The sequence below is a fragment of the Portunus trituberculatus genome, chromosome 9 (genome assembly GCF_017591435.1).
Source record: "Portunus trituberculatus isolate SZX2019 chromosome 9, ASM1759143v1, whole genome shotgun sequence".
Classification (NCBI taxonomy): domain Eukaryota; kingdom Metazoa; phylum Arthropoda; class Malacostraca; order Decapoda; family Portunidae; genus Portunus; species Portunus trituberculatus.
The window spans coordinates 4,656,571-4,676,249 of NC_059263.1; the positions used below are offsets into that span (position 1 = coordinate 4,656,571).

The following is a 19,679-nucleotide window of genomic DNA, read 5'->3' on the forward strand; positions in this document are numbered from 1 at the left end:
TTTGGTTGCCTTTTGCTAGTTCCCCCCTCTTACATAAAACAAAAGAAAAATACACCTGTAGAAAGCTAGAAGTGAAAAATATACACGAGACACCCCTGAGCGCCTGACGTGTTCAATGGCCGCGGTGTGTGTGTGTGTGGTGAGTGGTGAGGCAAGCGACGCGCCACAAGTAAACAAGTGCAGCCTCCAGTCAGCTGACAAGGGCTCGGCGTGACCTGCAACAACCACAAGTAATTATCATCCCTAAAGTGTATCTGGAATTGAACAGCGCCAAGTTATCAGTAGTGTGTGCCGCTGGATGTGAGAGAGAGGTCGTGGTGGTGGTTGTCGGCAGGTGTCCCTCCTCACGGTGACTCGACTGGTGATTGGTGAGGCAGTTGTGGTGATCCCGGTGCCTGTGTTTGTGTGTGGCACTTATAGGGAGGCCTTCTGCTGCACCTGCTGATGACTGACAAACGCGTTAGCTTTAATCCATTCAGTACCATGGCGCGTTTCCATATTCATTCTAGTTACTATTTGGTGATTTTATACAGCTTCAGAAACTCATGTGGGGATTGAAATAGTGATGACTGTGGCCATTAATCTTGAGAGACCCCTCTAATGTCAATGAAATGGTCTAATCGTACACAAAACTCAAGGTAAAAATGCGTCCCAGTACTGAACGGGTTAAGAAAGATTGTCGCTCTTCATTATAACACTGTATTCCTCTCCTTCATTCCTGCTAGTTGCAAGATGTTTGAGACTGGTTCAGATGTGCTTGGGGAGCTGAAGCCATCTTTGACAATAAGAGTGCAAAGATAAGATGCCATATTTTGATCACGCAGGAACTTGTGATCCTAACCTAACTTGTGGGTGGCATAGCTAAGGGGGGAGCTGAAGGGTCCGGTACTTTTTTGTGACGACACTTTTGGTCCTTAGCTCTCAGTTTTATATAAATAGATTACACAATAATGCCCAAAATTTTACCTTAACTGCTGGAAGTCTAAGACCATATTCAATGTACCAGAATCCTCGTGAGTGAGCCAGTGAGTAGCAGGATGTCTGGGGAGGGAGAGCAGAAAGCAGCTGGCAGTGGTGGTGGTGGTGGTGGTGTGGAGGAAGTCCCTGACCCTGAGCTGGACAGTCTGCTGGACGGTGAGGAGCATGACGTGTTTTTGACGTGTCTGAACTGAAACTTGGATTCACAAAGATGAGACTGAAGAAAGAGGAGCTCATGATTGTTTTGTACCACTTTCAGATGCCTTGCAAGACTTTGTTCAACCTAAGGCCCCAAACCCCAGCCAGGGCCCCACAGTCCCTGCCTCGGCTCCCCTTGGCACTGACCTTGCCTCCCTGGTGACAGCAGCGGGCATCACTGCAGCAGTGGGTGGTCCAGGTGGTCAGGAAGTACAAGGCAAGCAAGGAGAAATGTGGACAGAGGAGTTTGTGCAGCAGGCCACAGCACAGTTTGAGCAGACCATGCGGTTACTCATGCAGCAGCAGCAGCAGCAACAGGAAGGTAACAATGATCAAAGAATTTATCAGTGTTTTTTAGCATATTTTGAAGGGTGTTTTTCTCATTGGCTCCTTTGTATGTACATGAAAAGAAATAACACAACACTCACTGGTCTCACACACCTCAGGGAAAGAGAGCCCAGCGGTGGCAGCAACAGCCGCCACCACCCAAGCCTCCAGCACTCCAGCACAGCCTTCAGCTGGGGCACCTGAAGTTGACCTCTCCTCCATGGCTGCCCAGTTTGCCCAGTTTGCTCAGATGGCTACCAAGTCAGCAGAAGAGGCAAAGTCTGATTCAGACTTTACCCAATGCCTGGCGGACACCCTCAAGCAGATCGGAGACAACAATGAGCAGCTTCAGGTCAGGTCAGGTAGAATTGACTGGATAGCCAACATAACTGAGATTGGTTGAATTAATGCTTGTTAAATATACCAAAATTGTACATATGTAATTACACTCATTCACCTTCTTAAACTCTATGTGTGTTATGTATGGCCATGTTTGATATCCTTAATTGTTAACAGTTCACCTAATTTCTTCTCAGAATCCTCCAAGTGCAGATGACCTGACCAAGATGTTTGAGAATATGGGGCTGGGTGGGGGCGATGCAGCTGGGGGTGAAGGAGGACTGGGCGCATTGTTCCCACTGATGCAGGCAATGCTGGAGAATGTGCTGTCCAAGGAGGTGCTGTACTCTCCCATGAAGGACATCACAGACAAGGTGAATGCTCAATACTTGTGGTGAGAGGAACAGCCTGGTCACACACACACTGCTGCCACACCTAGACAATACTTGTACATCCTCTAGCATCATAAAAATTTCCATCAAGAGGCAGACCAAACCATGCAGTGGAATCTCAGCTTGGTATATGGATAAACAGATGTGACGTATATATGTTCAGTGCTGATATCCTGGTGAGCCCTCAACCTCTATACTCAAACCCACAGTACCCTGACTGGCTAGCAGACAACCGCGCCAGCCTGCCGGAGGAGGACTTCACGCGCTACAGCAAGCAGTATGACATCATGAAGCAGGTACATAGGCAGGAGTGAGCCAGAGACTGTGCTGTGACAAGTCTTGGTGACCCTAGATGCACTAAGTTGATGAGTGTGGGATAAATATGAGAGGTTGACCTTGTGATTGATAGAGTGAAGTGTAGTATGTCAGGCACCAAGAGTCAGCTGGCACCAGGTTTAAAGGTCATTTGTGTGGGTCTTGTACTGTCTATCATTACAATGGGCATCTCAGGTGGTGCCTAGAGAGTACCTATATGAAGCCTTTCAGTAGGAATCTGCAGCTTAGTAAGAGGTTTGGCCTTGCTCAGCTTCATTGATATGGTGTTTGCAGAGTGTATTCCAGGGAAGCACCAATGATATCAAACACATTACTTTTGAATACTTTTTATTTCACATTCAGTTACTACAACACTTGAACTGATAAGACTGTTCGTTGTTTATCTCCTTGCTCTATCCAAAGGTGGTTGACTTGTATGAGCAGGAGACTGAGGGAGACTCGGAGGAGGTGCGAGGACAGCGGTTTGAGAAGATCATGTTGTCAATGCAGAAGGTAAGTGTTGTCTTCCCTGGCTGGCTGTGGGAGGGAGGTGCTCAGGGGGAGGAGTGGGAAACATTTATTTGAGATTATTGATTGATTCTTTTTCTTATTAGATTTTTCATAAATCATCTTTTTACCATATGTATACTATGTACTTAATTCAGCTTATTGCAGATGGTACTTCTTGAGTTTCATAATTTTTGGTTCCTATATTTGAAATCATTTGAAAAAACTGGTCTGAACACAATTAACAAACATATATCTCATACTAATACCTCCCATCTCCTTACCTCCCCCACACCCTGCCTCCTCTCCATACAGCTGCAGGAGCTGGGTCAGCCTCCCAAGGACCTGGTGGGTGACATGGGGCCAGTCATGTCTTTTGATCCGTCCGGCAATCCCGTCTTGCCTGACCTGTCCTCGGTGCTGGGGGCTGCTGGGGTGGTGCCTGGGGCAGGTGGGGAAGGCAGTGCTCCGCCTGGTCAAGGACAGCAGGGGGAAGAGTGCAGCATCATGTGATCCCCACCACCACTGCCACCCCTCCTGACCCCACCCCCCATCACCACAGCCAGGCCTGCACCAGTGCTTTCCAGAACTGGTTGGTTCAAGGTGTAGTTGATTCTGTTTGGATAAAGAGTGAGTTACTTTTTCCGTAAGAGATAAATTTATCTTCCAATAAACCTGCCTTGAGATTATATATATTCATTGGACGTGTTAAATTTTTAGGAAATTGTAGAGATCCTATACATTGTGCCAATGAACTAGTATTAAGAACATATTTATTAAACATGAATTGGTAGATTATTAATATAATTGGGTATATTTGAAAAAAAATAATTGTAAAACAAATATTAAAGATGCTTTAATATTCTAATAGCCAAGAAATATTTAGTAGGACTGTTTACTGAAGAGTTGAGCAGTCAGTGGTGAAGTCTGATTAGACGTAACAAAAGCAAACTTATGGTGAAGTGCTCAGAGGCAAACTGTGACCAGGGTGTCCTCTCACAGGGAGGGAGGGACATGCTGCCGTTTCTTTTGAGGAAACCCATTCATATAATTGTGTTCCTGAAAATAATACTATATAGAGTAAACAAGCTGGTTCATGTGGCAATCAAGGCATTGTAGCTTGCTCATATTTCCACACAAGTTGACATTGAAATTTTACCGTTTGCAAAGTTGTTGACACACGCCCATTTTGTATATAATATTACCTACTGTTTATCTGCAAGATTTGTAGACCATTTGTACACAATCCCAGCCATGTTTTTACAGAGCTCAGAGTGATGTTTTTCACTTTTTAAGTGTATAGCTTTTATCTTTGCAGCATTTATTGTGGAGTCTTTGTCTCAGACTGCTTGAGGTGAATGTTATAATCATCATGCAGCAGCATTGTGCAGCTGTCACAAGTAGGTCAGACAAACACAAGCTCTTCAGTTCTCTGGGCAGGTCTGGGCACTGGCATCACACTCAGGTGCTTCAATCACAGTGTTTTAAGTTGGTCAGACATGATTCATATCATCTTTGCTTAAGCAAAGATCCCCCCATCTCTCTCTCTCTCTCTCTCTCTCTCTCTCTCTCTCTCTCAATAATTCTTGATTTTTCCATGTTCATGTTAAAGGGAGTGCAGTTTAACAACATACTAGAATAAACACTTTGTTGAGGCACATTTAACTAGGAGGCACCACAGCCTGTGAAGGAGGTAGTGGCCAGTGATGCATTACCACTCTGCAAGGGAAAACCTTGTGGTGGATTGTTAACTATTACACACCATGCACTTTCTCTTGGCCATACGTGAAACGTGGGAACTAATGAGAATGTCATGTTAAAGATGGTTGTTTTTATTTTTTTTCAATGTAAGAGAAAAAAAAAATGGAAGTGATCTTGTAGCAGCTTAATGCACATCACAGCAATGGATATCTTTTGTGACACTGGCCTGAGAGCAATCCATGCTGCCAAAGAAATGCCAGACACTGACAAGAATGCACTTCAACTTTCCAAATCTTTTACATGTACTACTTAATGTTTTATTCACAAAAATACTTTAATAGTGATAAGCAGTCTCATGTGTTCTAGTCTTGGGCAAATTGAGTGTGAAAAGTAAGATTACAATTAGGTCATTCTTTACAGGTACAGCTCCCCAGTGGAATTGCTTGGTAAAATTAGTTCATCGTATGTTCAGTTCAGCAAGGTGAAGCACTCAATAGTTGGAATCCTGTTGTGTTCCTGTGATGGCATTGTTCTGAAGGGTTGGTGCAAAGACACAGGTTTCTTTCCTAAATGCTCCTGATAGGCTCAACTCAGGAGCTTAAGACTCTGTACATAGTGTGAAATAAACTTGGAAGCTTTCATCATGTGTTGCACTGCTGCCTTGTGGTGAGGCATTTCAAATCTCAACGTGCTATTCAGGTTGAGAAGAAAAGTCTTGGCACAATCTTAAAACACAATATTAATTGTGTTGAAGGTAACTATGTAAATTTTATGTTTTTTTCTTAAGCTGTTAATTTTGTGATGCATATGCAACAAATTGGTTTACCTTTACATTCAGTTCTTCCTTACCTACTACAGGTGTTCCTAAAGGGACAGTCAAGCCAGCAGTTTACTTACTTATTTTTATTACCAAAGAAACAGTAATGATGATAATAATAATATATATGTACACTATGGTTCATGATGTCTCCTCCATGCTGACCTACTCCTTTGCCTTGTTCTCGTCAGGGATCCCCTCCAGACCCTGCAACACAGAGGCTTGGTAGAGGGATGGGCACATAGCAGTGTAAACCAAACTAGGAAGTAAGGGAAGCTACAGGGGGGAGGTTAGTACATGACATCTAGTGGAATGTAGATGTTGCATTCAAGGTGGAGTCAAAGAAAATTATTAATGAAATCAAACTACTTAAAAGGTCACTATTAATAGTATTAAGTTTTGTTCAGCTACAGTATTACAACCATTCATTTGATTTCATTATAAATACGTATATACATATAATTCTTTTTCTATTTACTTATTTCCAACCATTCAATTCCTATGAGGTGTATTTACTGTTGGCCTAACATGTTGCTGTACCTTCACACACTCACCACAATCTTCCAAGGGCTGCCACTGATTCGCCCATCTCGGAGGTACAGGTTGCGCTGATGAGGGTACTGCAGGTCTCGCTCATAGAACTGTTGCATGAGTAAAGGGGAGATGAGACATGTTTCATGAGGCAAGAGGCCATTAGTTATTCTAAGTAGGAAATGTTCTATACACCTATGGATTAGTTTTTATTGAGCCGTGGTGTAAAATTTTGAGTGTGGCAGGGTAACAGGCTGGGCCGAGTGGCTGTTTTATGCTGTTGGAACTTCATATCAGCATACTTCACCATCCTGTAAATGTTGCATTTTCAAAAGTTTTAAATTTCTGCCAAAGATCATGCCGTAAAGAGCCAAGACTGGGAAGTACCTAGTTATACAAGTCTGGCACATCTTCCCACCACAACTGGTGAACACAAGATCAGTGACCCACTTGGGCACCAGGAATGTGGAGCACTCAGAGTAGCAAGATTAAAGTCTTCAAAGGATCAGCTAGAAAGGTGTAGCTGGCTGTATAGGGGGGCCAGGCATTAACATTTTGTTGACTATTAGAGATTTTCCAAAAAAATGGTATTTCCCCTTAGACTTACGAGATTTCTCACATTTGGCTACTTTGGCCTCCCCTTCCCCATCTCCTACCGTTAAACCTCCCTTTTCCGCCAAACTTGTATTGCCAAACTAGGGAGGGGGTGTTCTGGGAGGGGAAATGCCCAGATTAGAATAGATGAGGGAGGAAGAAATGTCCCTACACTCCCGATACTCAGCTGCGTGTGAAGCCAGACACTCACGTTGTCATAGACCAGCTTGTGGAGGCCAGCAATGAACACTGCAGGGACGGCGAGCACGCCTGTCGTAATGGCAAAGCTGGGGATGATATTGTACCACATTTTGGAGGGCGAGAAGAGGGAAGGCTAGACGGCCGGATAGCAGACGAGAGGCAGCAGCCGTGTCCGTGTGAGCTTCGGCGACTTCGCTCGACCTGTCTTCGATATTTTGTTGCTTAGCTAATATTACATCAGTTTAAGTCAGACAATGTATTTAGATTGCTCATTGGAGTGGCAGTACTGGAGGAGAAGTTATAGTAAATGTTGGAAGGTAGTGAATGAACCAGTTTTAGAGGAATGAGTTAGGGATTGGGACACTGGTTTATTTATTTCCATTTTCTACATCTACGGGGCTCTTTAATATTTTGTTAACAGGTGAAATTACACGACTTTGCTGTCTATCTTGTTTATTGGAGTAACTGGAATAAAAGAATACTTATAATTGATGTAGGAAGGTGGTGAATTAGCTATTTTAGTGAGGGTTCATATATTCCCGTTTACTGCAGCTATAGAAAACCTGACACAATTAATTTACTCCTATTATGACGAGCTACAAATATATGGCTTTGGATAATTATACGCTTGAATTGTGAGATAGTCAAGAACACGATCATGCTGTGTATAGAGGAGGAAATAGATAGAACAGCAGTTTCAACGCCTCCCAAGTGTACAGGCGCGAGATCTTGGATTATATTTTGAGCTTGGCAAGGGTTTTTCTTTTCTTTTCTTTTCTTTTTCCTTGACATCCTAACCCGCTGCCCTGTGCAAAAGCGTTGTCTGTGCCGAAGTGTATCTTGGATTGATATGCGGTCATAGAAAAAGAAGAGTAAGAACAATAAGGTAGATTGGATTCATGTAACACCCGAATAGCTACTCATTATTATTATTATTATTATTATTATTATTATTATTATTATTATTATTATTATTATTATTACTACTACTACTACTACTACTATTATTATTATTATTATTATTATTAATTTACCAGAATCAGCTTGGATTAGTGAGATGCGATCATAAACAGAAGAACAAGAAGAACTACAAGAAGAACGAAGACAGTAATTTATGGTTGGATTCATGTGTTTTCCCTTTTACTTTACCTTTTATTTATTTACGAACTTCTTTCTATTCCTACGATAATACACCAAATTCCCATACAGCACCTCAGTATCCTTTGTCCGGCCACTGTAGCGTGTAGTGTCCGTCTGTTTGTCAGTGTAGGCTCACCTTGTTATCTTTGCTCAAACTCGTGAATGTATGGGTCTATGGGGGTGATTTCCCTACCTGGAGCGAACACGGTTGGTTAGGTGGCATATTGAGTTCATATAACGCATCATCGGTAGTCTTAGAATCTGTTATTTATCGAATATTTCAAGCCTTCAGTATCCCAGACGCTCGCAGGTCCACGCATATGTCAAATCATTTAAATAAGGTCTACAATTTTGGCTTGAAGGAAAACATGGAATTGTAGGATTGAAAGTTGATGAATAATAATATATAATAAGACAAGTGATGATGCATTATAGGCACTCATAATAATAACTGACCGTGCTTGCTCTAGTAGGGACATCAGCCCCATAGACCCTTCCATACACCAGTGTGAACAAAGATAAGGTAACTAACCTATACTTACCGTACACACCCTGGTACACACAGGCGAACACCTTTACACGCAACACTGCCCTGCCATTCTGAATAATGATACTCAGGTGTTGTGTAGACTCTTGTAGGAATGTGGTGTATTGGCCTACGAACAGAAAGAAGTTTGTAAATAAATAAAGGTAGAAGAAAATTCATGACTGCATCTCATTAATCCAAGCTGATTCTGATAAACTGATAATAATAATAATAATAATAATAATAATAATAATAATAGTAGTAGTAGTAGTTGTTGTTGTTGTTATTATTGTTGTTGTTGTTGCAAGTACTATATTGACAAGCATGGGCGACACAACTGCTGTAAAGGTTTGAGTCATCCGTTGATTCACACTACGCATTACGTTATCTTCACACAAGCGCGCGTGGTGTTGCAGCCTGTTGCCCTACATTTAAAAACAACACTTGGGATGGGGAGTGGGAGGGGGGGGGGCGGAAATAACTCTGGAGTGGTGGCGGGGCGGGAGTCTACATAGTTGTAGGACTTTATAAGCGTCACTTTTATATAACTCGCCGATGAAAAGCACGTGGCAAATGGGTGTGCTCTACTTTTCTCATGTATTGCTGTCTTTTATACTTCTCTCGTGTGACTATTATTGGAAGAGAGAGAGAGAGAGAGAGAGAGAGAGTTGGTTTAGAAATATACAAAACAATGGTAAAATGAAATCTCTCTCTCTCTCTCTCTCTCTCTCTCTCTCTCTCTCTCTCTCTCTCTCTCTCTCAGGACTTAGGAAAAAAGAAAAGAAAAGAACAAATAATAAACTAACAGTCGTATAAACAATGTAAAAAAAAATACATCTACATATGAATTCGGACATTTGGCAAACATTGCTAGAGGAAATCCTGCAAATAATGTGTAATCAGTTCCATCACAGATACACTGCATTTATAACTCTGTATCACGGCACTGTTTGCGTTGATTGCGTGTAGATGGCGCTGATTACCTACAGAAGCATGTCGAAACCCTTCTACATAGCGGAAGTTGCATTGTTTGCTTGTGTGAAGGCGTAAAAGTGGAGAGGGCAGGGCAGGGGAGAGGAGGGGATGGGAGGAGAGAAGAGTGGTGGAGGTTTCAAGGACGTTATGGAAATTTGGACTGGAAGGAGGGAATAAAAAGAATGTTTCTCTCTCTCTCTCTCTCTCTCTCTCTCTCTCTCTCTCTCTCTCTCTCTCTCTCTCTCTCTCTCTCTCTCTCTCTCGCGTTTTGAAGGAATATTCTCTCTCTCTCTCTCTCTCTCTCTCTCTCTCTCTCTCTCTCTCTCTCTCTCTCTCTCTCTCTCTGTGTGTGTGTGTGTGTGTGTGTGTGTCAGGGTGAGGTAGAGACAACCTGCCTCTCTTCCTCCTGATTGGCTACCCCAGGAGACACACCCCCAACCCACCCCAATCAACAACGCAGTACATTAAAAAGTCAAATCAAAATATTTTCTTTTCACTAATCATTCCTTACAGTTGCTATTGAACGTTCCTTAAACCTGCATCAGCATTAAAGACACGACTGCAGGTGTTAAGGTCTGCATTAATCTTGGTGGGTGGGGAGGGGGACGGGAATGGGGAGGAAACAGGAGAGGGAGCAACAAGGTAAGGGGAAGAGGAGGGAGCAGGTAAGGGACCGACAGAGGGAGGGATACAGTATAAAAGAAAGCCAATCACTGAGCTCAGTCACTTGTTCAGTCCAGTTTTCTTCAGACGTGCCCTGCCACCACCACCAGAAACATGTACCGCGCCGCTCTCTGTCTCCTTGCCCCCACCATGGGAAGGGGCATGCAAAGATCCCTCTCCTGCCTCGCCGCTCCCACCGTCAACAGAAAAGTCGGGGTGATTGGCGCGGCTTTTGAGAAGGGACAGGTCAGACGTGATGGAGTTAGTATCGATATGCATGTGTGTGTGTGTTTGTGTGCCCCCTGCCCTCGTGTTGCGCCGTATCCACACCCCTGCTGATGCTGCTGGTGCTGCTGCTGCTGCTGCTGTTGCAAGGTCAACGTGAGCCCGAGGGATGGATGTGTGTGTGTGTGTGTGTGTGTGTGTGTGTGTGTGTGTGTGTGTGTGTGTGTGTGTGTGTGTGTGTGTGTGTGTGTGTGTGTGTGTGTGTGTGTGACCTAGCATTCTCTCTCTCTCTCTCTCTCTCTCTCTCTCTCTCTCTCTCTCTCTCTCTCTCTCTTCAGGCAGGTAAGAAGGAATGTATGTACGAGAGTGGCTGATCCTTCGTGTCCTCCAACCAACCTGCATCCCGAAGGACATGATTTGTAGAAGATAACCCTCCTCCTCCTCCTCCTCCTCCTCCTCCTCCTCCTCCTCCTCCTCCTCTACTACTACTACTACTACTACTACTACTACTACTACTACTACTACTACTACTACTACTACTACTACTACTACTACTACTATTATTACTACTTTTACTGATGCTTTTGCTTACTGACTCGCATATCTCTCTCTCTCTCTCTCTCTCTCTCTCTCTCTCTCTCTCTCTCTCTCTCTCTCTCTCTCTCTCTAATGAAAGTAATTAAAACACACAGCTGTACAAGAGGACACGTACCTCACCACACACACACACACACACGGCCCGGTAGCTCAGTGGTTAGAGCGCTGACTTCACAAGCCAGATGACCGGGGTTCGATTCCCCGGCCGGGTGGAGATATTTGGGTGTGTCTCCTTTCACGTGTAGCCCCTGTTCACCTATATAGCATTGAGTGGGTACGGGATGTAAATCGAGGAGTTGTGACCTTGTTGTCCTGGTGTGTGGTGTGTGCCTGGTCTCAGGCCTATCCGAAGATCGGAAATAATGAGCTCTGAGCTCGTTCCGTAGGGTAACGTCTGGCTGTCTCGTCAGAGACTGCACCAGATCAAACAGTGAATTACACACACACACACACACACACACACACACACACACACACACACACAGATAGACATGCAGTTGATGGTACCTCTTCCTTCACTCCTGCAGCGTCGCATAGGCGTGAGTGACGGACCCAAAGTCATCAGAGAGACAGGAGTGCTCAACCATCTCGCCGGTTTAGGTAAGTTTGCCTCTTATTTTCCATTTCGTTTTCTTTCGTTTTCTTTTTTTGTGGATTTTATTTATTTATTTTTTTTTTTTTTTTTTTTTTTTTGTAATGGTGGTTATTAATCTGTTGTTTTGTTGTTAGTTTATTGTTGTTGTTATTATTGTAGCTATTATTATTATTATTATTGTTATTATTATTATTGTTAAGTGTCTCCATCCCTCATTCATATTGTTTTCAGAGAGAGAGAGAGAGTATTTTTGGAGGGGCTCACAACCATTATTATGTACTGTACACAATCTGCACTGTAATCTTTCCGTACCCTCTCGTAAACACAGGGCGGGGAAAGAGGATGGGGGGGGGGGCGGGTGGGGTTTGACACATGCTCGCCAGCCTGACACGTGTTAGTCCCAGTTAATTCAGAATGCTCTGATAAATCACTGTCTCACTTCCTTGTACCTGTGTCACCTAATCTCCGTTTTCTCTTGTTTGACTGGCAACAATGACAACAACAACAACAATTACTACAACTACTACTACTACTACTACTACTACTACTACTACTACTACTACTACTACTACTACTACTACTACTACTACTACTACTACTACTACTACTACTACTACTACTACTACTACTACTGCTAAATGTTATAAAAATATTGGTTTTCAGTAAATAGTGATGTACGTATATTTTCATTTTCCATTTATCTATTTATTTTCTCTCTCTCTCTCTCTCTCTCTCTCTCTCTCTCTCTCTCTCTCTCTCTCTCTCTCAGTGACGTAACTTTAACTATTGTTTGCCTTGAAACGTGCGGTGGAAAGCTAGCAAGGTCTGTTTTTATGAGAGAGAGAGAGAGAGAGAGAGAGAGAGAGAGAGAGAGAGAGAACAACTTTCGCTTCTTCACGGTCAAGTTCGCTCGAAATTTCATCACAACCTGTTCAGTTATTATTATTATTATTATTATTATTATTATTATTATTATTATTATTATTATTATTATTACTATTATTATTATTGTTATTATTCTCTCTCTCTCTCTCTCTCTCTCTCTCTCTCTCTCTCTCTCTCTCTCTCTCTCTCTCTCTCTCATCCTTTACCCTAGTGAATTAATTAAACACACACACACACACACACACACACACACACACACACACACACTGAACTAATTTCCACAGTTGCAAAAAAAAAAAAAAAAAAAAAAAACGTAAATATATAAATAGAAAAAAAACTCATTAGAACAGCATATTCCACCAATCAACTTTCTTTTCTTCTCACTTTATTCAACAGTTTCTACACCACACCTTTGTCTGTATCTACCACGACTTGGCCCCGTTCCCTTGTATCTACCATCACTTGCCCCCTTTCCCTTGAGTAATGACACTAGCACATCACTACGATCTACTCCTCCTCAGCACTGTAATTTCACCACCAGACTTCAAATGCGTACCGTAACACTTGAGCCAGCACCCTAAACCACACACACATTGAGATCAGGACACACGGAGCCTCGAGGACATGAAGAGAAATGCTGCTAAGAAATTATTGGCTACTTCTCAATTTTAACCTCCTTCAGTCCAATGACACGTTTTCATTTTTATTTTGCTTACTCTATGGTGATTTTAAACAGCTTTGTAAACTATGTATGGATTAGAATAGTGAAGACTCTGGTTATTAATCTTCTGACCTCTATAAACCTTTTCTAATGTCATTAAAATCGTCTTCTATATAGTCACACTCAGAACTCAACGTAAAATGCGTCGCGGTACACTGAAGGGGTTAACTGAAGGGGTACTGAAGGGGTTAACCACACCAAATGCGCCAAAACTTCTTCATTCTTGGGTTTGCATATATGAAATTCAATGGAGGCGAGGCAGAGGACTATAGTATTATTTTTTTTTTTTGAATGCTGTGTTTTCTTCTTGATTCCCTCAGTACTGTGACGTATGTTTACCTTAAGTTTTGGATATGATTAGACGAAGAAGGGTTAATAGAGGTCAGAAAATTAATGGACAGTCTTTACTATTCAAATCCCAACATGTGTTTCTGAAGCTGTATAAAATCGCCAAAATAGTAACAAGAATGAATATAAAAACGCGCCCTTGGTATTGAAGAGATAAAGCTTAACTGTTCTGGAGGAAGTTGATTGGGTAAGAAAGTTTGAGTAACAACAGCATGCAAACCTTGACACTAAAACGACCTCCTTCATTTTTTTTTTTTTTTTAGGCCTAGACACGTGCTCTCTGGGAGGGGAGGGAGAGCTGTGAGCCTTATGGAAACAAACTTTAACTCAACACTCGCCAAGAACTCCCATAACACACTGACACTTCTCACTTTCAGTCCAGGGATGCACTGAGTGACGAAAAGCAGCTTAACCTTTTCAATACCAAGATGCATTTTTTTACCACGATTTTGGGTTATAATTAGACGATTTTGTTTGGAATAGGAAGGCTCTATGGACGTCAAAACATTAATGGCCAGAGTCTTTACTATTTTAATCCCCACTTAAGTTCCTGAAACCGTATAAAATCGTTAAATAATAACCAGAATGAATATGAAAACGCGGCACGGTACGGAAGGGGTTAAATTTGACACCCTAAAGATTTCACCAACACACTAACACACTCTCATCCCCAGGCCTGGACATTCGGGACTTCGGGGATGTGGAGGATAAGAACAGTGATACCAAGGACGCGGAGATACAGCTGGGACCTGACGGGGAGCGCCACCACACCACCGTTTTGGAGTATAACCGACGCCTGGCCGCCTCCGTGAGTGAGGTGGTGAAAGAGGGGAGAGTGTGCGTCACCCTTGGCGGCGACCACTCCATCTCCATCGGCACTCTGAATGGCCACATGGCTGCCGTCCCAGACCAACAAGTAAGGATGTACTGAATGAGAATGCTGACTTTTTTTAATGATGTTACTCCTTTACTTTTTACAACTATTTCCTACTTCTCGCACCTCATTTAGTATCTCTTGTGTGTTACTTTTGTTTTGTTTTGATTTCCTGTACATTTGTTGTGTTTTTATTCTTGTTCTTGTTTTCCTCACCTTTGCATCTTTTATTACACGTGCTTTATTCTCCTCGTTGTCTTTCATATAAGTCTTTCTCGTGTTTATTTTCTTACCTCTCTCTCTCTCTCTCTCTCTCTCTCTCTCTCTCTCTCTCTCTCTCTCTCTCTCGTCATTTATGCCCATTTTCTGAAACACTTCATCTCCGCATCTCTACTATCTTAAAAGGGTCTGTTTGAAGCGACACAGGTATCCAGAACTATTTTTAAGTTTCCAGTGGCAGATTAACATGGTTTCTTCAAATTGTCCCCGTCATGTGACCTCATTCCGTGACCTGCGTGCCTCTGATGACCCGTGGAGATGGCGATGACGTGAAAAAAAAAAACTGACCCAAGATCTTAAAACAACTCTCCTGTAACCATCATGACCTGTTACTGCTTCCCACGTGACCTCATTGACCTTAGTGACCTCGATGTCCTCTCCTGCAGGTGGTGGTGCTGTGGGTGGACGCGCACGCTGACCTCAACACGGGCGCCATCTCCCCGACAGGCAACATGCACGGGATGCCTGCGGCCCATCACCTGCGTGGTATGGCTCAGCAGATCAACAGGATGGCTGACGGGTGGCCGCATCCTTGGTTAGTACCATCCTCTTCCTCCTCCTCTTTATCTCCTTCCTCCTACTTCTCCTCATTCTCTTCTTTGCGTCTTTTTTCTCATTTCTCTTCTCATTATTTTTACCTTCTTCGTGTTCTTCCTCCTCCTACTCTTTCCCTTCTATAGCTCTTCTTTATCTCGCTTTCTCTTCTCATTTTTTTTCCATGTTCTTCCTCTTCCTCTTCCTCTTTCTCTTCTATATCTCTTCTTTTATCTCCCTTTCTCTTCTCATCCTATTTACCTTCTTCCTGTTCCTCCTTCTCCTACTCTTCGTTATCTTCCTCTTCTCATCTTTGTTATCTCCTCCTCCTCCTCCTCCTCCTCCTCCTCCTCCTCCTCCTCCTCCTCCTCCTCCTCTTCTTCCTCCCTTTTCCTTCTTATCTTGGGGAAATATGTTAATGGTGGAGAAAGAAGATTATTTGTTTGTCTCTCTCCTTTTGTTTATTTGTTTCTGTGTCTGTTTTATTTGTTTATCTGTTTCTTTTTTCCTCTTTATTTTGGTGCCTTAATATGATCCCCTCCTCCTCCTCCTCCTCCTCCTCCTCCTCCTCCTCCTTCTCTTAATCCTAATCCTCTTAATCCTAATTTTCTTTATTTTCTCTTTCTTTTCTAGTTAGGCGGGAAAGTGTACTAATTAGCGATTGGGGGGAGAGATTATCCCCTCCCCGCTCTCTCTCTCTCTCTCTCTCTCTCTCTCTCTCTCTCTCTCTCTCTCTCTCTCTCTCTCTCTCATGGGCTATTTAATTTTTCTATAATTACGTGTGATTATATAATTGTGATGTAATTTCCACTGCCTTGCTATTTGAATGTGTGTGTGTGTGTGTGTGTGTGTGTGTGTGTGTGTGTGTGTGTGTGTGTGTGTGTGTGTGTGTGTTAGAATGCGCAAAGATCCTTATACTTCCTTCAAGTCGTATAAAAAAAAACGCGTACTATTATAATTATTTCCGTTTCCTCCCGCTCCGTGTGTGTGTGTGTGTGTGTGTGTGTGTGGCGGTGACACACACGCACGCAGCCTGGACGCGCATCACATCGTGTACGTTGGCCTGAGGGACGTGGACCCCTGTGAGAGGTAAGATTACTGTCATCATTATCACCAACTCTAACATTCTAGTATCTAATCCCAGTTTTTTTTTTTTATCCCTTACATCAGTTAACCCTTCAGTACTGGGACACATTAATATTCACCTTGAGTTCTGAATACGATTAGACGACTTTATTTACATTATTAGTAGGGATGGAGGTTAGAAGATTAATGTCCAGAGTCTTCAAATCTACTATCTAATCCCAGCTCTTATATCCCTTACGTTACTTAACCCCTTCAGTACTGGGACACATTTTCATCTTCAGTTTTGAATATGACTTGACGACTTTATTTACATTATTAGAAAGGATGGAGGTTACAAGATTAATGTCCAGAGTCCTCAATATTCTAATCCTCCCTAGATTTCTGAAGCTGTTAAGAATCAGCAAATAGTAAGCAGAATGAATATGAAAACGTGTCATGGTACTGAAGAGGTTATAAACACTCCTTTCTGCACCTATGATTAACTACAAGGAAACTAGCAACTGAGAGGACCTTTCCTTTATATTTATGTATTTCTGTTGCCCTTGGCCTGTCCTCCTCTCTTACATACAAAAAAAAAAAAAAAAACTTCTACCTATACAACCTCCTTCATCGCCTTCTACAGAGAATTGATGGACCAGATGGGTATACTCTCATTCAGCATGCGAGAGGTGGATCGTGTGGGCTTTCACAATGTACTAGAGGCCGCCCTGTCCCACCTCAAGCCCTCTCCCAGCAGACCTCTCCACCTCTCCTTCGACATCGACGCCCTTGACCCTGTAGAGGCCCCCAGCACCGGCACAAGAGGTGGGTATTTGGGTCACGGCGCGCAGAAAAGGTGAAGGTTACGAAAAGGAAGCTGGTGTATGGAAGAATGGTGGACAAGAAGTGCTGAGGAAGGTTTAAAAGGGAGAGAGAAATGAAGTGATGAATTTTGGGAAGGAGAGGGAAATTTAAAGGTACTCTATGGAAACATGATGGACAGGAGGGTTTTGGAGTATAAAAGGGAATGAAAAAAGAAAATGGGATTGGGAGAAAAGAAATGGAGTGAAAGAAAGCAAGGAAGAGTATGAGGGAAGGAATGAGGGGATAAAAGGTAAAGAGAATAAAAAATGGAGAGAGAGAGAGAGAGAGAGAGAGAGAGAGAGAGAGAGAGAGAGAGAGAGAGAGAGGAAAAAAAAAGATGAAATACAATCAGTCAGTCAGTCAGTCAATCAGCCAGTCACTTACTCAGTCTCTCACTCAACTCAATAAATGAACCTCACATACCTTTTCCCAGTCACTCACTCACTCACTCACTCCCCAATCATACACACACTTGTTTTCCAGTGCGTGGCGGCCTAACCTTACGCGAGGGGCTGGCACTATGCGAGGCGGTGCAGGAGACGGGTTACCTCAGCGCTCTGGATCTGGTGGAGGTGAACCCAAGCATAGGAACGGGGGAGGACGCAGCCATTACCACCAACGCCGCCCGCCTCCTTCTCCTTAGCGCTCTTGCCGGTAGAAGAACTTAGGTTTCGAAATGCGGCACGTCTCTCTCTCTCTCTCTCTCTCTCTCTCTCTCTCTCTCTCTCTCTCTCTCTCTCTCTCTCTCTTTTCTTAGGATATTTGTTCATACTTGTCCTACATTCTTTTTCTATATTTTGTTAAGACTTTTTCATTATAATGTTGTGTGTGTGTGTGTGTGTGTGTGTTGTAATGATTGACTGTGATCTGATATATGTAGGTTGTGATGTATAGGTAAACGTATTGTCATTATACTACTACTACTACTACTACTACTACTACTACTACTACTACTACTATTCTTTTTAAGGACAATACCCTTTTCATCTTTATTTTTCGTATGCATTTAATCCTTCTCACACGTGCATAGTAAGATATTGCTCGTTCTCTTCTGTCTTTCCTCATAAGATCTCTCTTTATTATAAGTTTCCTCTTTTCCCACGGTTTTGTGAAGACCGGCGACTGACTTGCATTTAACTATCGTACAGTCACTCTGCTATTACCGTACAGTCTTTCTACGCATCATGTCACGTTTCTTCCTTTATTGACTACTTTCCTACTTTTACAGTGCCATATGACTTCTAATACCTACTGTTTCATTGCATCAATAATATCATGCGTGTTTGTAGTTTAGGGATAGATCATTAACATACATACTGCTGGTACAATCGATGTGTTACGATGATTCATGTGATAATAGCTGTTCGACCACTCCACTATGAACGTAATTGCTCAAAACACGAATGGCAGATTCTATGAAATAGTTATAATCTCCTCCCACATCACCTATATTTAGATTTCAGTATCTATATAATGACGCCCACAAGTGTTTTGAACTTCCGGCCCTCGAGTACAGCATCTCTTCCATGGTTATTTTTGCATTACAACTTCTCTCAGTAACCTTAATCTTCCATGTCTTACTTGCTAATTTGCCATGTCCCATATTCTGAAACACTTCCGCACCGCACCTCCGCTATAGTATATACATGATGAGGGTCTAGTTGAAGAGACGCGAGTTTTTAATTACGGTAATTTCGTGGTTCTAGTGACAGGTTGGTAAGGTTTTTACATTATTAACTGCAGAATCACTTGAGAATCCGACTAATAACCTGCGCAGCTTTTGAAAATAGTCGTTGTGAGAGAGCAAATTATTTCTATATGCAGAATGAAAGTACTAATATTATCTATACATGTAGGTATATATAGGTCATTTAATTCTGTCCTTCATTCCCTTGTTCCTCTCGCTGCTATTAGTGGTCATGGTTGTTGGGTTATTAGTGGGTAAATGCAATCCAGCTAAATGATAAAAGTATAAGTGATACATTTTTATACATATAGCCTATTTTTATAACTGGACATGTCTGATTATTCCAATCTTGTTCCCATATTTCTATTTTCTTTCTTTTGTCACTTGTCTCTACCAGTTATTACGCCGTAAGCTTGTTAAGTGTTTTTGTATGAATACAAACGGATTATATATGTAATGTTGTTCCTGAATATCCTTGTTGGCGTGTAAGGAAGGGATGTGCATGTGTGTGGTTGTCGGAAATGTCACAATAGTCGGTATTAATGAAAAGAAAGGTCGATAACAATGTTAGGCTTAAAGATATCTGGGAAGAAATCGATGCAGTAAGAACTCAATAGCAAGAAAATTAACTCAATAGCTTCCTTATGCTATGAAATTATAGACATATCATAGTTTATTCCATATAATGGTGTTTATATATACTAAATTTTGATATATACGGGCCCTATGAATACTAGAGTTATCCCTCGAGTATGAAAGAAAACGACTAATTTAGCAAAATATAAGCCTGAAAAAGGAATA

At 42.3% G+C, this 19,679-nt stretch overlaps 2 protein-coding genes and 1 long non-coding RNA gene across 6 annotated transcripts; 2 read left to right on the top strand and 1 right to left on the bottom strand.

Moving 5' to 3' along the window:
• Positions 1-108: 108 nt before the first annotated feature.
• On the top strand, positions 109-5,396 carry LOC123501760 (peroxisomal biogenesis factor 19-like). Of its 3 annotated transcripts, none has more exons than XR_006673712.1 (9): positions 109-230; positions 1,007-1,134; positions 1,238-1,498; positions 1,623-1,855; positions 2,040-2,216; positions 2,444-2,530; positions 2,973-3,062; positions 3,372-3,686; positions 5,178-5,396. XR_006673712.1 is itself a non-coding variant. In XM_045250793.1 (8 exons), exons 2-8 carry the CDS (start codon positions 1,038-1,040, stop codon positions 3,567-3,569), a joined length of 1,143 nt encoding a protein of 380 aa, XP_045106728.1. In that variant the 5' UTR covers positions 109-230; positions 1,007-1,037; the 3' UTR covers positions 3,570-5,396. The 3 variants fall into 3 exon arrangements, 1 of the variants encoding a protein (XP_045106728.1); XR_006673713.1 differs by having other exon boundaries at positions 3,372-3,648; XM_045250793.1 differs by having other exon boundaries at positions 3,372-5,396.
• LOC123501763 lies at positions 4,553-15,077 on the bottom strand. The gene is made up of 2 exons (XR_006673714.1): positions 14,743-15,077; positions 4,553-4,631 (listed from the first exon to the last, which is right to left on the bottom strand). It is a non-coding gene; the product is annotated as an uncharacterized LOC123501763 (long non-coding RNA).
• On the top strand, positions 10,250-19,335 carry LOC123501761 (arginase, hepatic-like). Of its 2 annotated transcripts, none has more exons than XM_045250794.1 (7): positions 10,250-10,465; positions 11,554-11,626; positions 14,250-14,491; positions 15,115-15,263; positions 16,295-16,351; positions 16,971-17,152; positions 17,675-19,335. In XM_045250794.1, exons 1-7 carry the CDS (start codon positions 10,319-10,321, stop codon positions 17,857-17,859), a joined length of 1,035 nt encoding a protein of 344 aa, XP_045106729.1. In that variant the 5' UTR covers positions 10,250-10,318; the 3' UTR covers positions 17,860-19,335. The 2 variants fall into 2 exon arrangements, with proteins under 2 accessions (XP_045106729.1, XP_045106730.1); XM_045250795.1 differs by having other exon boundaries at positions 10,252-10,450.
• Positions 19,336-19,679: the final 344 nt, after the last annotated feature.

Excerpts from the sequence above, each read along its gene's own strand:
- LOC123501760 (XM_045250793.1), top strand. The coding sequence starts at position 1,038 with ATGTCTGGGGAGGGAGAGCAGAAAGCAGCTGGCAGTGGTGGTGGTGGT. Across the intron at positions 1,856-2,039 it reads ACAACAATGAGCAGCTTCAG|AATCCTCCAAGTGCAGATGA; the intron begins GTCAGGTCAGGT and ends ATTTCTTCTCAG. Across the intron at positions 2,531-2,972 it reads AGTATGACATCATGAAGCAG|GTGGTTGACTTGTATGAGCA; the intron begins GTACATAGGCAG and ends CTCTATCCAAAG.
- LOC123501761 (XM_045250794.1), top strand. The coding sequence starts at position 10,319 with ATGTACCGCGCCGCTCTCTGTCTCCTTGCCCCCACCATGGGAAGGGGC. Across the intron at positions 11,627-14,249 it reads CAACCATCTCGCCGGTTTAG|GCCTGGACATTCGGGACTTC; the intron begins GTAAGTTTGCCT and ends TCTCATCCCCAG. Across the intron at positions 17,153-17,674 it reads CCCCAGCACCGGCACAAGAG|TGCGTGGCGGCCTAACCTTA; the intron begins GTGGGTATTTGG and ends CTTGTTTTCCAG.